Source organism: Cyrtonyx montezumae, unplaced genomic scaffold (assembly GCF_038088225.1).
Source record: "Cyrtonyx montezumae isolate F1298 unplaced genomic scaffold, pur_monq_1.0 scaffold_11, whole genome shotgun sequence".
Classification (NCBI taxonomy): Eukaryota; Metazoa; Chordata; class Aves; order Galliformes; family Odontophoridae; genus Cyrtonyx; species Cyrtonyx montezumae.
The window spans coordinates 1,524,176-1,539,002 of NW_027071837.1; the positions used below are offsets into that span (position 1 = coordinate 1,524,176).

The 14,827-nt window shown below is 68.0% G+C and overlaps 3 protein-coding genes and 1 long non-coding RNA gene across 7 annotated transcripts; 2 read left to right on the forward strand and 2 right to left on the reverse strand.

Moving 5' to 3' along the window:
- Positions 1 to 531: 531 nt before the first annotated feature.
- Positions 532 to 3,843, reverse strand: SASH3 (SAM and SH3 domain containing 3). Of its 4 annotated transcripts, none has more exons than XM_065729252.1 (8): positions 3,711 to 3,843; positions 2,559 to 2,654; positions 2,258 to 2,407; positions 2,048 to 2,186; positions 1,822 to 1,973; positions 1,396 to 1,602; positions 974 to 1,124; positions 532 to 883 (listed from the first exon to the last, which is right to left on the reverse strand). In XM_065729252.1, the coding sequence occupies exons 1-8, from the start codon at positions 3,762 to 3,764 to the stop codon at positions 693 to 695; spliced, it is 1,140 nt and encodes a 379-aa protein (XP_065585324.1). In that variant the 5' UTR covers positions 3,765 to 3,843; the 3' UTR covers positions 532 to 692. The 4 variants fall into 4 exon arrangements, with proteins under 4 accessions (XP_065585324.1, XP_065585322.1, XP_065585321.1 ...); XM_065729250.1 differs by having other exon boundaries at positions 2,258 to 2,410; XM_065729249.1 differs by having other exon boundaries at positions 2,048 to 2,189; positions 2,258 to 2,410.
- A 366-nt stretch (positions 3,844 to 4,209) lies between these two features.
- On the reverse strand, positions 4,210 to 8,300 carry XPNPEP2 (X-prolyl aminopeptidase 2). The gene is made up of 21 exons (XM_065729246.1): positions 8,210 to 8,300; positions 8,068 to 8,129; positions 7,868 to 7,978; positions 7,736 to 7,799; positions 7,515 to 7,619; positions 7,357 to 7,443; positions 7,127 to 7,273; positions 6,958 to 7,059; positions 6,792 to 6,873; positions 6,314 to 6,509; positions 6,142 to 6,231; positions 5,950 to 6,059; positions 5,783 to 5,860; positions 5,619 to 5,690; positions 5,482 to 5,542; positions 5,325 to 5,394; positions 5,137 to 5,241; positions 4,989 to 5,048; positions 4,755 to 4,831; positions 4,555 to 4,653; positions 4,210 to 4,466 (listed from the first exon to the last, which is right to left on the reverse strand). The coding sequence occupies exons 1-21, from the start codon at positions 8,253 to 8,255 to the stop codon at positions 4,263 to 4,265; spliced, it is 2,028 nt and encodes a 675-aa protein (XP_065585318.1). The 5' UTR covers positions 8,256 to 8,300; the 3' UTR covers positions 4,210 to 4,262.
- Positions 6,201 to 8,453, forward strand: LOC136044154 (uncharacterized). Its single transcript, XR_010621790.1, has 3 exons — positions 6,201 to 6,239; positions 7,588 to 7,755; positions 8,396 to 8,453. It is a non-coding gene; the product is annotated as an uncharacterized LOC136044154 (long non-coding RNA).
- A 2,495-nt stretch (positions 8,454 to 10,948) lies between these two features.
- APLN (apelin) lies at positions 10,949 to 12,400 on the forward strand. The gene is made up of 3 exons (XM_065729270.1): positions 10,949 to 11,234; positions 11,745 to 11,916; positions 11,992 to 12,400. The coding sequence occupies exons 1-2, from the start codon at positions 11,018 to 11,020 to the stop codon at positions 11,909 to 11,911; spliced, it is 384 nt and encodes a 127-aa protein (XP_065585342.1). The 5' UTR covers positions 10,949 to 11,017; the 3' UTR covers positions 11,912 to 11,916; positions 11,992 to 12,400.
- Positions 12,401 to 14,827: the final 2,427 nt, after the last annotated feature.

Consider the following 14,827-nt stretch of genomic DNA (forward strand, 5'->3'; position numbering starts at 1 on the left):
TGCTGCAGCTCCCCTGCACCTTCCCAGGGATGCTCGGGGCACCTGGTGCTGGGAGGGAGCAGCCTGCCTGGTCCTGCAGGGCTGTGGGGACAGCCTGGGACCTGCACGGGTTTGCCTTTGGGCAGCACAGTGCCCAACCCTTCTTCACACAGCCCCTGGTACCCAGCTGGGCTGTCCCCAGGGCTCAGCTGAATCTCCAGCACACCTTTCCCCCTCTGCTTTGGCTGTGTGAGGATGGTGGCTGGGGAAGGCAAAGTCCTCCTTGCTGGTGGAGATGCTGCCTCGAAGCCTCTGCTTGCTTGCATGGTGTGCTCAGTGCTGGGCCTGCTCAGTCCATGCTATCCCTATCCTTGCATGCTCCTGCGTGCTGCTGTTTGCTTGGCCCGGCAGACGAGGGCTCTCAGAGGAGCTCTTGAAGCTGTGGACGAAATGGGGCGGGCCCAGGAGGGGCAGCCCATCCCTGGCGAGCAGAGCTGCAGCATTAGTGGGGCTGTCCCGCGGTGCCTGGAGCACCAAGCTGCATGGGGTACGAGGCAGCACAGAACGTGGTGGAGCAGCACACCTGGGGGGGCTGAGCTGCCCCACAGCACAGGGCACTGCTGTATGGCCCCATCCCTGGGGCTCACCCACACCCCACTGAGTTCTCCCCTCTGTCCGCTACCACGCCAGAGCCCGTTAAGCACCGTGCGGGTTCAGGAGGACTCTGCCAGGGCCGGATCCTGCAGCTGCCCCTCGGGGCTCTGCAGCTCGGCCTCATCGCGGCTGCTGTCCAGGGTTTCGGATCCCTCGAAGCAGCCCGAGTCCCGGGGAATGTCCCCCTTGGGCTCCGAGGGCGAATGCTGCTCTGCAGAGCCGTCCCCTTCCTCCGCCTCGCTGCTCGCCGCTGGGGGGACAGAGGGCAAAACATCAGGGCCACCTCCTTGCCACCAAGGCTGGGCTGTCCCCTGCCCCCTGCCCCCTGCGTGGCCCTTACTGTCGTAATCCAGGAGGAGCTCGGCGGCCGTGAGCAGCTTGGCGCGGTGCTGGGGGTCGGTGATGTTCAGCTCGTTGAGGTGGGTCTCTCGCAGCTCCTTGAAGTCCTCCAGGGTCTGGTAGCCGTTCAGCAGCAGCGTGGAGGTGTGCTCCTGGGGCAGCGAGCAGCACGATGGAGAAGCCAGCCCTGCTCCAGCCCCACGCATCCCTTCTGCCCTCAGCCGTGCCCAGGCACAAAGCAGAGGGGCCTGGGGGATGGGATAGCGTGGGAGCAGAACAGAACCCCCTCCTTTCCTTCCTATGATGCTCTGATCCCCATCCTATCCCCTCTGCATCGCTCTGCTGTGCTACCCACGTGGTCCTCTGTTGTCCCCGTGGGCCAGGTGGGCTCTGCCCCCATTCCCCTGCTGTCCCTGCCCCCACCTGCAGGTTGATGCGCTCCAGCAGCTCGTGGAGGGTTTTGGGCTTCAGCCTCTTGCTCTTGCCCTGGCCACGGCTCTTGCGGGTGGGGGCTGTCTCCTCGGGGATGACGTCCACATAGATGAACTTGAAGGAGCCCACCTTGTTGTTGAGCAGCCCCGTCCAGGTGCCCACAGGCGGCTTCTCGATGATGCCGATGATATCCCCCTTCTGATCCGAGGAATCGCAGCATCAATGGGGTTGGAAAAGCCCTCCCAGATCCCCAGCCCAACCCCAGCCCACCCCTCCGTGCCCATCACCACGTCCCTCAGTGCCACAGTGCCACATCCCCATGGTGCAGAACACCTCAGGACGGTGATATCCAACCTGAGCCTCCCACCACCTCACCCACCTCCCTCGGGACACCCCCGGACACCCCCTGGCCCTCACCCGCAGCTTCAGAGAGTCCTTATCGTAGGGGCTGGGTGTGAAGTCGGTGTGCACGCGGGCTCTGCCACAGAAGGGCCCGGTGTAGGATGGGCTGCTGTCCTCCAACCGTGGGCCATCCTGGCCGGCGGGGCCGGGGCTGAGCCCCTCACTGCCTGCGGGGGGACACAGGAGGGCTCAGCACCAGCACCGGATTTGGGGCCGTGCTCGGGGTTGGGGCCGCGCTCACCGCTGGACATCTGACGGCTGACGGACGGGTGCGTGTCCTCCTCCAGCTCCGTGTTGGCCAGCAGCATCTTCTCATGGCCCGGCTCCTCAGCGCCGGCTGCGGGCAGGGGGGATGGACACCCCTCTTCCTCCATCTCCACCTGCTGTGGGGAGCTGGTTTGGTGCTGGGGAACAGGGACAGCTGCCCCACAGCCCCGGGCCCTGTGCTCACCCTCCCCTCGGCCAGCGCCCGCACGGCCACGCGGCCCATCTTGCGGTTCATGGTGCGGGAGATGACCGCCCTCCACTTCTTGCCCAGCTTCATCCCGCTGCCCCGCGCCGCCTCCTCGGGGCCCGCACTGCTGGGCTCATCCTCGGGGATCTGCTGGGGGAGACAGAGAGGGGAGGGCGGAGGGGGGCTCCCGAGGCTCCAAAGTGGGGCAATGCCCCTGGGTGGAGTGCCCCCGTGGTGCGTGGGCCGCTGGAGGGCTCGGGGACTGGGAGGAGGGCTGCGAGTGGGGACGGGTGCTCACGTTCTCCTCCAGGTTGAACTCCTTCTCGCTCGTCACCGGGGAGCTGACTTTGGATTTGGCAAAGTCCTTGAAGCTGCTGGAGCGCTGCAGGGAGAGCTGAGGGCGTGGGGAGGGGGTGAGGGCTCCTCGTGCTGCTGGGGGAGGCTCTCCCCTCACCCCCAGTGCAGCAGCACTGCCCCCGACCGTGGCTTTGCAACCTCGCAACCTCTCCAACCCGGTTCTCCTGGGCATCCTTTCTATTTTCTCCCTGCTCTCTGTGTCTCCTCTGCATCCCCGTGTGACAGCAGCTCCCACCGCGGCCACACTGCACGCCCGGCCCCGCGCTGGGGAGGAGCCGGTGTTGCAACAGCACTGGCACAGCGTTGGCAAACCGCGAGCTCAGGGGGGTGGGGGAGGGGGTGAGGGGTGGGGGGACTGCCCTGTGCTGCAGCACTGCAGGCAGGGAGCGAGAGGGAAGTGAGAGCGGTGGGGATGCCCGGCGGGGCTCTCTGCGCCAGCCCTGCACACCCATTCCCCCAGAAGCCGTGAGCTTCTCAGCGCCGTGCCCCCACTCCGCTGTGCCGGGGTCTCCCTCGCCATGGGAGCCAGCAAAGAGCAACGATTCTGCGGCCGAGGGGTCCTGCTCCTGTGCCGGTGCAGAGCTGCCGGAGGAAGCGGCGGATGCACGTGATGGGGCTGCAACCTCGCGCTGCCTCGACCGCAGACACCTTGCTGGGAGCTGTGCCCGGCAGCCCGCGCGGCACCGCCGTCCCCACGGCAGGAAACGGCAGCGGCCGCCCACACTGCACAGAGCGGTGGGGACGGTGAGCTGCCTCCCCCCCCCCCCCCCCCCATCCCCGACGCGGCCTCACGGCTCCCACGGGTGCCCACGGTCACTTGGGGGGGGTCTGAGCATCCCCAGCCCCGCATCGCTGCCGCTTCTCGAGGATACGGTCCTGCAGCGCTGGTAACGGGCGCTGGGCGGTGGTGGCCGCGCGTCCCACCGCTCCCAGCCACCGCCGTGCGCTCACTGAGCCGCGGTGTCATTGGCGGCCGCTGGCAGTGCCACCTCTGCCCCATTCCTCCCCCATCCTCCCGGAGGCGCAGACAGCATCCCCCGATGCTCTCAAACCAGCGGACTGCGGCCGTCCCCGGGCCAGCCCCGCCGCTCACCTTCCTGTGGCCGGGCTCCTTCTCTCCGGCATTGGACGGCTTGCGGCGCAGCATGGTGCCGGTGCCGGGCACGGCGCAGAGCCTGGCAGGGCACGGAGAGAAACGTCGGCACCGCCGCTGGGAAGCGCACAGGAAGCCGGCAGTCACATGAGAGCTCAGAGCCGCGCGGCTTTGGGGTGCGCAGCCTGGGCCAGGAGGAAGGAAGCCCTCCTCGAAGCGTCCGCCCTGTCCAGCACCCCGCAGCCGTGCCATCGCCGGCCCCTCGCACCCATCTCCTGCTGAGCTCTGCGTGGCCCTGAGCAGAGGGAGAGGTCCCCCCCCCCCATCCTGCGCCCCATTGCCACGGGCACGGCCGAGCCCTGCGTGGAGCACCGGGTCGGGGTTGGGGTCGGGGTTGGGGTCGGGGCTGGGGTCGGGCACAGCCCCATCGCGCAGCCGCACACACCCAGCGTTGGCGCCGTTTAATTGCAAAGCACAAATATTAAAAAGAAAAAGAAAGGCGTGATGAGGAAGTGAGAGGCAGGGAGAAACAACGGCCTCTCGGTGGCAGGATCAGGCCTGTAGCTCGGCCAGCAGCACGGACACCACGGAGGTGACGGCCAGCGTGGCCAGCACGGCGGCGGTGGCGGCACTGCTCGACGGGAAGGGCTCGGTGCTGCGCTGCAGCCAGCGGTACTCCTCCTCCAGCTGCTGCCGCCGCAGCTCCGGCCCCACGCGTGCTCGGATGGTCTCGTAGTAGGCGTTCAGGTATCGGATCTGCACGCAGACAGCCCCCCGCCTCAGTGCCCGCCCCACTCCGGCCCCCTGCGCCCGCCTCGGCTCTGCCCGTCCCGGTTCCCCGTACCTGCTCCTGCGACAGCAGGCTGACGTCGATGAGGTTGCGGTCGTAGGGCACCAGGGACACCACCTCGAAGGTCAGGAAGGGCTTCTCCCCCGTCGGGTGCTGCCAGGGGGAGGTCGCAAGGTGGGTGCAGCCCCACGTGGAGCCCTGGAAGGAGGGGGAGGGGCGGCTCCGCGCCGCTGGGTGAGCGGGGACAGCGGTACCTCGGTCTGTGCCTCCACCACCTGCACGACGTCCTCAATGCGGATGCCGAACTCGCCGTCCTGGTAGTAGCCGGGCTCTGGGGGAAAGCGTCCAGCACGTCCTGAGCCCCGGCAGCACCCCCACCCCATCCCAGCCCTGGAGAGCTCTGGGCAGAGGGCCGGGGGTCCGCTCCCTCGGCACTGCCCCATGGCCATCCCCACAACCCCGAGGCAGCAGGAGCCGGGCGCACGCACCGATGGATGTGAACATGCCCGCTGCCAGCGGCACGTTGTTGGACTGGAAGCCCACCGGCCCTGTGGGGGACACGGGGAAGGTCACGGCTCACGGGGACAGCGCGTGCCCCCTCCCCATCCCATCCCCTGTCCCACCCCCAGTGCCTACACTCATGCACCGAGAGGAAGTTGCCGACGCCGTGCCCGGTTCCGTGGCCGTAGTTGAGCCCCACATCCCAGAGCGCCCGGCGGGCGAAGGCCTCCACTGCTCTCCCTGGAGGATGAGGAGGTGGAACGGGGCCGGGAGCAGTGGGAGGAGCCCTGCCCTGCTCCCACCGCCCCGGGATCCGCACCCACCAGCCGTGTCGGGCGGGAAGACGAGGCGGGAGAGGTCGATGTTGCCCATCAGCACACGGGTATATGCTTCCTACGAGGGGATGGGGGGGCTGAGCGCGGTGGTGTGGCTCATCCCCCCCAGTCCCGTGGTGCTGGGACCACCCCACAGCGCCGGCACCTTCTGCAGCGGGGTCGGCGTGCCCCAGTGCACGGTGCGTGTGATGTCCGTGGTGCCGTCCCTACAAAGGGGACGTGAACGGGGCACTGTCACCCCACTGCACCGCGGGCACAGCGGGGACAGGGAGCTCTACGCACAGGTACTGCCCGCCGGTGTCCGCCAGGTACATCTCATCCACAGACAGCTGCCGGCTGCTGCCGTTGGCTGGGCTGGGGGGGGGGAAGGGGAGAAGGGGGGAGGAGGTGAGAGCCCGGCCGCAGTGCCCCCACACAACGCATCCCCCTCCTCCCCATCCCCACACCTGTAGTGTGCGAGTGCTGCGTTGAGCCCGCTGGCGGAGATGGACTCGAAGCTGGGCCCACGGCTGTGCTGCTGCGCCCTGGAAGGTGGTGGAGGGGAGGGGGACGCTGGGGGGTGGGGGGGGTCCCTGCCGCCCCGTGCCAGCTGCTCCCCCCGGGATGCACTGACCAACGGAGGGCATCGATGTGGCGGGCACCCGAAAACTCATCCACCTTCCCCTGCGGCACCATCTTCTCCAGCCACAGCAGGTACTGGATGACAGCCACCGCGTCCCGGACCTGCAGATGGCCTCGTGGTACTGGGGGCTGCCAGTGTCCCCCCCCCCCCCCCGAGCTGCTGGCCAAGGGGATGGGGCCTTACATGAGCTGCTCGCAGCAGCTTCTGCTCCTTGGCGTTCTTCACGGCCTTGGCGATCATCACCGGGGAGTAGCTGTCCTCCAGCAGCTTCTCCTGCTCAGGTGACAACAGTGGGACACAGCCATCCCATCCCATGCTCCCCGGTGGGATTCTGGGGGGTCCACCCCGGCCTCACCTGGGGGACGATGCTGTAGAGGCCGTAGGTGGTGTACTCGGTGCCCAGCCAGATGGTGACGTTGCCCTGAGCGTAGCGGCGGAGGTGGGCGCTCACCTGCCCATAATCCCACAGCTCCACGCAGAGCGGCCCCGGGCAATCGGAGCGCAGTGACTGCTGAGCCTCCGCTGTCAGGCGTGCCGTGTCCACGAACAGGCTGGGCAGGGGGCACAGAGGTGGGGGGAAGGGGCTGGGGCAGGGGGCACAGAGGTGGGGGGAAGGGGCTGCGGGCTTGGGGGAGGGGGTGGGGTTGGACCTCTGGGTTTTACTGGGAGGGATGAGGTTGGTTCTGGGAAAGATGTAGGGCTTGGAGGAGGGATGCGGTGGGGTGGGCACCTCAGGATGTGATGGGCGCACTGGGAACAGGTGGAGGGGGGGGGGGGTCTCATGGGGTAAGGGGGGAGGGCTGGGGCTGAGCCCCATGGCAGCCGCTGCCCACCTGATGTTGGTGGTGGTCAGGAGAGTGTAGGAGTAGAAGACGGGGTTGTAAGGGATGTCATCTCCACGGAGGTTGAAGAGCCCTGCCAGGGGTGAGACAGCAGAGCCGTGCCCACCTGCCCCCCACCGCCCCCGGGGCAGTGCCACAGCCCTGGTGTGATACTCACACGCTGTCTCCTCCAGCCCTGAGAGCAGCAGGGCTGTGGGGCTCTGCGTGTGCTCCTCCATCTGCTGCCGGATCCCCGCCACCTTCTCCTGCCAGCTGCTCCCTGGGGTGGGATGGGGGGCTCAGCACCCTGCCCTTCCCCAGCCGGGCAGAGCGGGAGGGGTCTGTACCTATGAACTCCTCTGGGAGGCTGTAGATCTCGCTGGTAGGTGCAGGGGGTCTCTGGTCAGCCCATACTTGGTCCACAAGGTTGTTCTCCATGGGCAGCAGGGTGATGCTGGAGCCATGCAGGGCCTGCTGGTAGCTCTGCCATGTGTCTGGAGGGAGAGAGACCCGCGGGGGTGCCTCACCCAGCGGCCGCCCTATGGGGGGGCACCCTCCCCGTGCCAGCCCGCCCTACCAATGGAGAAGAGGAAGGGGTCCAGGCTGACGTTCCCCCCCGCGGGGACCACCTCCGCGATCCACGTCCCGATGGACTCAATCCAGGCTGCAAGGCAGAGCTGTGCGGAGGGGTTCTGGTGTTGGGCACCCCCTCACCCCCACCCCGCCCGCACTGACTGGTCCGCTGCAGCTCCCAGTTGCAGTCCAGCTGCCGTTCCGCCTGCGTCCAGTAGCGGCTGTCTGTCCATAGGGCCGCCCTGTCCTGCGTCACCACGCCGGTGCCTGGGGGGGGCAGCAGGTCTCAGGCATCGCATCTCCCCCCGTCCCATTCCCAGCAGTTCCCATCCCCCCCCCCCCCCCCCGGGGCCGGGCACGGAGCCCGGCAGGGATGCTCCCACCTGCGGAGCCGGTGAAGCCGGTGAGCCAACCCAGGCGTGCATCCCGCTCCGCGATGTACTCGCTCTGGGGATGGGATGGAGCGGTGAGAGGGGGTGGGAGCACTGACACGGCGCGTGGGGGCGGCACCTCACCATGTGGGCATCCGTGGAGGGCACGATGTAGGCGTGGATGCTGTGGGTACGCATGGTGTCCCGCAGTGCGGCGAGCCGCGCCGACGTGTTGGTGACCGTGGGGGGCAGGTACTGGTGGCACAAGGGGAGGAGGGGGCCCACTGAAGCCCCCCAGGGTGGGTGTGTGGGCCGTGCACGGGGCGGGTGGGGGGGAAGCTCACCGGTGGGTCCACGGAGCAGTCCCGGATGTCGGACCTGGGGGAGGCGGCCCCCACGGAGCAACCTGGGGGGGTTCTGGGCCTCAGCGGGAGCTCGGGCTCCTGGGCAGCCCCAGCCCCGCCCGCAGCGACGCGTGCCCCGTACCGTGCAGCAGGAGCAGCCAGGCTGCGGTCCAAAGGGAGGGCGGCATGGCTGTCCCCACGCTGCAGGACGCGGAGGGGACGTTGTGCCGGGGAGCGACAGATCCGTCCTCCTGCGCCTTTGCCCCCGGGGAGGAGGGATGGAGACCTGGGGTCGTTGTCCTCTTCACCGTGCGCTTCTGCTTTCTAGATAACCAGATAACAGCCAACAGCAAAATCAGCACCGGGTCCAAAGGTCTCCTGGAAGCAGAGGTGCGGCTGTGCCAGCTCAGCCTGGCACGGCCCCGTTGGCCGCGTGCGAACGTGGGGTGCCGCGCTGGCCCCGCGATGGGGAAAGGGCAGAGCTCGGCTCCCGAGATGTCCTCCCCATGGGGACGTCCCTGCAGGACGGGCTCCGTGCGGTGTGGCTGCGGTGGGTGACAGGGACATTTGGGGGGGGGACGCAGCCCCACCCGGGGGTGTGACACGCGCTGCGGGACTTCGGGTAGGTCCTACGGGAGATAACCAACGAGGGTTCAGGAGCACAGCCCTCTGCCGACGCACCGCGCGGCTCAGGGATGCGCCGACACTGCTGTGCCCCCCGCGGGGACCGTCCGGCCGTGTCACTGCGGGGCTGTCGGCCACGAGGTGGCACCACGACCGCACCGTGGGACCCGGCCCCGGCCCCGCGCGGCCCGGAGGCGACAGCGAGACGTGGTGGCATCGCCACCATCCTGTTCCCGTGAACGGCACCGAGCCGAGGCCGGGCACATTCGTGTCACTGATGCTCCCGGCCAGGCCGCCGTCACCCCGAGTCCCCCGGTCGGGTCGTGCTGTGTGGGGGGACACAAAACCTCCGCGATCGTCTCAGAAACCAAAGTTTTCTCAAGGATGCGCCATGCGGTTGCCGTGGCGACCACCAGGCATCGCTTCGCTTCCGCCCCGCTAATTAACGAAACGTGCTAACGATGCTGCACATCCTCCTCCTCTTCCTCAGGCCGTCCCCTGGGACCCCGACCCGCTCACCGGGGGCTGCTCTGAGCAGAGCGGCCTCGACCGGACGAAGTACATCCACTGCACGTCCGGTGGGGCCCAGACCTTCAACCCCCCCCCCCTCCCGGGAGCTTTCCTCGACGACGGGCCTGGAGGAAGGCTTGGGGGAGACATCCTCCCTTTGTGGGCTATTGTTAGCCTTCCGCCACCTGCGGGGCAGCAGGGTGACTCAGGCTGGGGTGATGCACCCGAGCAAACAGGACGTGGGGTGGGAGGGAGGGAGGGAGCCCCTGGGACCCCAGGAATGCGGAAGGCGGTGTAGGAGCGTTGGGGAAATCCCCCCGTGATGAGGGAGTGGGGGTCTGTCAGCGATGGGAAGAGCTACAGGAGGGCATGGGGCACCCAGCCCCAGCCCGAAGGGTGTCCCACCTCCAGCTGTACCCACAGCAGCTCTATAGGGGTGTGGAGCTCTGCCTCCATCCATCGGCAACGTCCCACTCGTGTCCATACGTGCACCAGCAGTCACCACGTGAGTGAAGCTGTAGAGGCAGTTTTGGGGTGCCCTGTGCAGACATCCCACACCTCCACAGCCCTCTCCTGCACAGAGCACCTGGAGCTGGAAGGGACCCACTGCTCCAGCAGGGGCACCCCGAGCAGCGTGCCAGGAGTGCACCCCACGGGAATTCACCTCCAAGGAGGGACACCCACCACCCCTCTGGGTGCAGAGGAGTGATTGCTGGTGACAGGGGACCCTCCTGTGCTCCCGTCTCTGCCCACTGCCACATCCCAGGAGCTGCCTGCAGCCCCACCAACCCACAGCTGCCCCATTCAGCTCGGCCTCCCACCCACCAGCCCCCAGGGCTGCCCTATAGGAGCTCTCTTTCCCCTCTTTACCCACCTCCGGGTTTGACCTGACACCGGTGCATCCCCTTGGCCTCGTTAGACCTCATCAGGTTCACATGGGCCCACTTAAGGCCCACAGATCCCCTTGGATGGCATCCCTCCCCTCCAGCTCCTCCTCTGCATCACTCAGCTGTGTAACAGCAGCGGTGCTGCTTTGGGTACGCTCAGTTTCCCCGTCCTCGTCACTGACAGAGGTGTTAAATCACTCCATCCCCATCCCAGAGCTCTGAACAGCGCTGGCTCTGCCCCCCACCCGCACACGGAGCAGTGGAGCTCTTTGGGTGCGACTCAGACAGTTCCCTTTCCCCGGAGCTGTCCGCCTGCCACATCCACATCTGGGAGTGCTGGGGAGCAGCAGGACCTGCCCTTCCCCACCCCGTGTGCGCTGATCCCATTACCTCCCTGCTCTCTGAGCACCTCGCACAGCTTCCAGGAGGATCTGCTCCATGAGCAGCTCTCCGGGCACAGAGGTGATGCTGCCCGGCCCGCAGCTCCCCAGCTCTCCCCTTTTACCCCTTTCCCCCTCTTTTTCCCCCTTTTCCCCTTTTCCAGCCACGGGGTCACCGTGACTCCTCACGCAGTGCTTCAGCACCGCCACCCCCATCTCCCTCCGACCCCTCGGACGCACCCCGCCGGGTCCCACACCCGGACTGATGCGGGGAGTGGGGGGAGGGTGGGCTCGGAGACCTCAGAGGTCTTTTCCGACCCCAGTGACTCCGTGGTTCTGCACTCGGTGCGGTGCCCTCCCGCACCCCCCCCTCCCCCCGGCACTTCGCTCCCCGGTGGGCTGCGGTGCTGCCCCTCCCCAGGAGCATCCTCGGCGCTCCCGCTGCCCGGATGCCACCCCCTGGGCACCTCGGGGGGCTGCAGCGCGGAGAGGGCGGAGCGGGGCGGGGCGGGGCGAGCGGCGGACCCCCCCCTCGATGCCGGCGGCCACATGACCGGGAGGGCGCGGGGCCGGGCCGGGCTCTCACCGCCTACAAATGCGGCGATCCCGGAGCGGGGCGGCCGCCTTCTCATCCTTCTCTTTCTCCCGCGTGTCCGTGTCCCCGCGTGTCCGTGTCCCCGCGCCGGGCGGAGCATGGCGGCGCGCCGCTGGCTGCTGGCGCTGCTGCTGCTGCTCTTCTGCCTCGCGCTGAGCGCCGCGTCCGCGGGTGAGTGCGGGGCTGAGTGCGGTGCGGGGTCGGGGAGGGCGGGGGGAGGCAGAGCCGCAGGTCCCCGGGGGAGAGGGGGGTGGAGGGGGGAGGACAAAGCGCTTTTCATGGTGGCAACAAACCGCAGCCTGTCCCCGGGGCAGCGGGGCCGAGCAACCGCCGGCAGCCGCCTGTGGCACCGCGTGCCCGGGGTCGGCCGCGCCGTCGCTGGTGCCACCCACGTGCTGGAGGCTCCGGAGCGTCTCCGCCGTCACCCCGAGCGGTGTCCCGCGGGTGGGCACGGGCGGGATGGGACCGAAGCCCGAGTCGGGGCTTTGCCGTGCCCTTTAGTGACAGCCGTGCCCCTTGGTGGTGGTGGTGACACCGTGAGGGTGGCCCGGCCCTTTGGCTGCGGGTGCGCGGCTCCTGCCGGGGGTAACTGAGGAAATGGGAGATGCTGCCCGACTCCTGGAGCATCCCCACCCCGCGCGTGGGCAGGGCACCCGCTCACGTCGTTCTGCCATCCCCCAGGGCCGCTGGGAGCGGGGCCGGACGGGATGGATCTGGAGCACGGCCTCATCCGAACGTTGGTGCGGCCACGGGGTGCGCGGCGTGGGAACGTGCGGCGGCCGGGGGGGGGGCGGAGGTACCGCCGACCCCGACCACGGCTGTCCCATAAGGGCCCCATGCCCTTCTGACGGAGGTGAGTGGCGCGGAGGGGACACGCGTGGCGGTGCCGGGAGTGCGCTCATCCCACCGCGCTTTGCTCTTGTTGCAGGACCACCGCCAGCGCTCCGAGGATGCACCCCCCACCGCCTGCTCCGCTCGTCCCTGAGCCCGCCCATGGGCCGGCGGCACCTCCCTGCAGCCGTTCCCGGTGGCCCTGGCACCGTGTCCTCCCCGTGCCCCGATCCCGGTGTGCCAGGTCCGGGGGGGCTCTGCATAAAGCACTTTGTCCGGCGGAGGAGCTCCCCGCGGGGTCACTGCCCCCTCCCCTCCTGGGGGGATCTATTTATTCCCGCAGTGCTGACCCCGTGTGAGCTGCCCTGTGGGGTGGCCGCCCCCGGGGGCTCTGCGGGAAGCACTGATGTACCCCAAAGGGGCCGCAGTGGTGCCAGGCCCTGCTGGTCACTGCGTCTGTCACGTCTGTAAAGAATTGTTCTGTGTAAATAAATCTTTATTATAAAGAGCTATGATGACAGTAAGCACTCGGTGGGAGGCTGAACGAAGGGCTGGGGCACACTCTGCAGCCTGTGGGGCCGGGGAGGGGTGCTCTGTGGCCTGAGCAGGGGCACAGCCATCCCATCGCCGTCCTCACGGTGCTGATGGGGGCTGGGGGCTCACGCATCTCATCGTCAGAAGGGGTTTGTAACTGCGGGTGTGAGTGCTGTGATGCTGGCGTTGCCGTGGTTACCAGCTGCTGGGTCCTGGGCACCCCTGGCTGCTGCCATCCCCTGGTGGCTGCTGGACACCCAGCCCACCTCAGCTCTGCCCCACACACGCTGGGTCCCTGCGTCCCCCGTGTCTGCTGTCCCATTCGCAGGGTCCTCCAGGCTCCTGGTGTTCCCCTCCCTGCCATCTCTATTCTTGGTGTCCCTATTCCTGGCGTCTCTGCTATCCACGCCCCTGGTGATCCTATTGCTGATGTCCCTGTCCCTGACAGCCCTGCCCTTGCTGTCCCAGTTCCTGGTGTCCCCACTGCCGTGGGCTCTGGTGGGCAAGCAGCAGCAGGCACCTGTCCCCGGTGTCCCTCCAGGCCCATGCAGGAGGGCATCGGCTCAGGGCTCAGCAGCAAACCTCCCACTCGGATGGGGGCTGAGCTGTGTGAAGGGGTGGGACCACCCCAGAATCCCCCAAGCCAGACCCCGCAAGCCAGGCAGCTCCACACGGACCCCCTGAGCCCTCTGCGTCCTGCAGGAGCACTGCTGGGCTGCCCTGGCAGAGCGAGGGGGGGGGGGGGGTGCGGTGGTGGGGGTCCCACGAGCAGCACGGGAGGTGCTGGGGGGGAGGGGGTTAACGGGGCAGTGGAGGAGAGGAAAGTCTGCAGCTGTGGGGCTGCGAGCAGGGGCCCGGGGGAAGCGGGGCTGGGCCCAGCTGGCCTCCATGAGCTCATCCTCGGGGACCGGGAGGGATGCGCTCCCGGCCGGGTGCCAGCACGCTCCTGCCACGGCCGCACCGCTGCGGAGACCTCGCCGGGCTCAACCCCTCCACGGGGTTTGGTGGCTGCTGGGTACCGCAGTGCAGGGAGAAGGGGGGGGGGGGAGTGAGGATGTGGTGCCCCCACCCATCGTCCTCATCTCTGCCCTGGAAGGGGGAGGCCGGGGAGGTTCCCCCGGTTGGGCTGCAGCCAGCGGTGCTGGAGGAAAAGGCTCGTGGGCCTGGAGGCCGAAGGAATCTCTGGCTTTTCCTGGCCTGGCTGGCTGCCCGCGGGCAGGTGGGGGGCTGCATCACTGTCCGTGTGCCATCACAGCCCACTCGCACGCTGCAGGAGGGCTGAGAGGGTGAGCGCAGAGCTCCTGGCACCTGAGCGTGTGCGTATCCCAGCACGGTGACACACGTGTGCTCACGGGGACGGCACCCACCCCCCACGCAGGGCTCAGAGCTGCCTGCTGCCACCTCCCAAGGAGCCCCACGGCCTCGAGGACACGCGGGGCCCCGCTCGCTGGGTGTCCCCGGGGAGCCACGACTGCCGGAGCTCTCTCCGGCATTTCCTCCGGCAGCGGCAGGAATGCGGTGGTGTCCGTGCGAACAATGCCGGCACCTTACGGCGCTCCTCCCCGTGATGAGGTGGGAGCAGCTGCCCGGGCACAGCCCTGCACTCAAGGAGCAGGCAGGATGCAGATGCAGATGACACCGGTGGCCGTTTCCTGCAGCAGGATGCGCACAGCTTTCTCCAGTGCTGCTCCAGATGCTGAGCCAGGATTGATTGTGGGGGGGGGGGGGGGGGGGGGGGTTGGGGGAGCACGGGCTGCTGGCAGCACCAGCACTTGGGACAGCTCTGTGCCCTGGGATGCTGCAGGCCCCGAGCTGTGATGATGGCAGGCGTGGTCTGAGCCCCGGCCCAGCCCCCACTTGCACGACTGAGGTTTATTTGGAACGGACAGATATCCAATAAATTATGTAATTTAAAAATTAAAACAAAATAAAAATACAACAACAGGAAAAAAAAAAAAAAACAAACCAAAACAAAACCCAAACCGAAACCGAACAATAAGAGCCTCAAGGTGTGGGAGCCCGGACTGCAGGGGAATGCAGGCAGCAGGACGATGCTGGGAACGTGGGGCTGAGCACAGGCAGAGCTCAGCGTAGTGTTTGAGCAGGGCCAGGCTCCCACGCAGCCCCCTTCCAGCCCCCCAGCCCCTTTCCTGCCACACCTGAGGCCCGTTCTTACCCCTCTCCCTCAGGAGATGAAGGCACCCGGCATTGCCCGCTGCTCAGGCAGGGCTGGGGGCCAGGAGCTGGGCCCTGCTCTGCCCACGGCCAAGGACAGCTCCAAAGAAACTGTGTGCAGCACCCAAGGCTGCTTGGTGCGGGCTCCCCCACCCAGCCACGAGCACCTCTGGCCCAGAAGGAAAGCAGGGCACAGGGGTGGGACAGGGGGAGAGCAGTGCTCT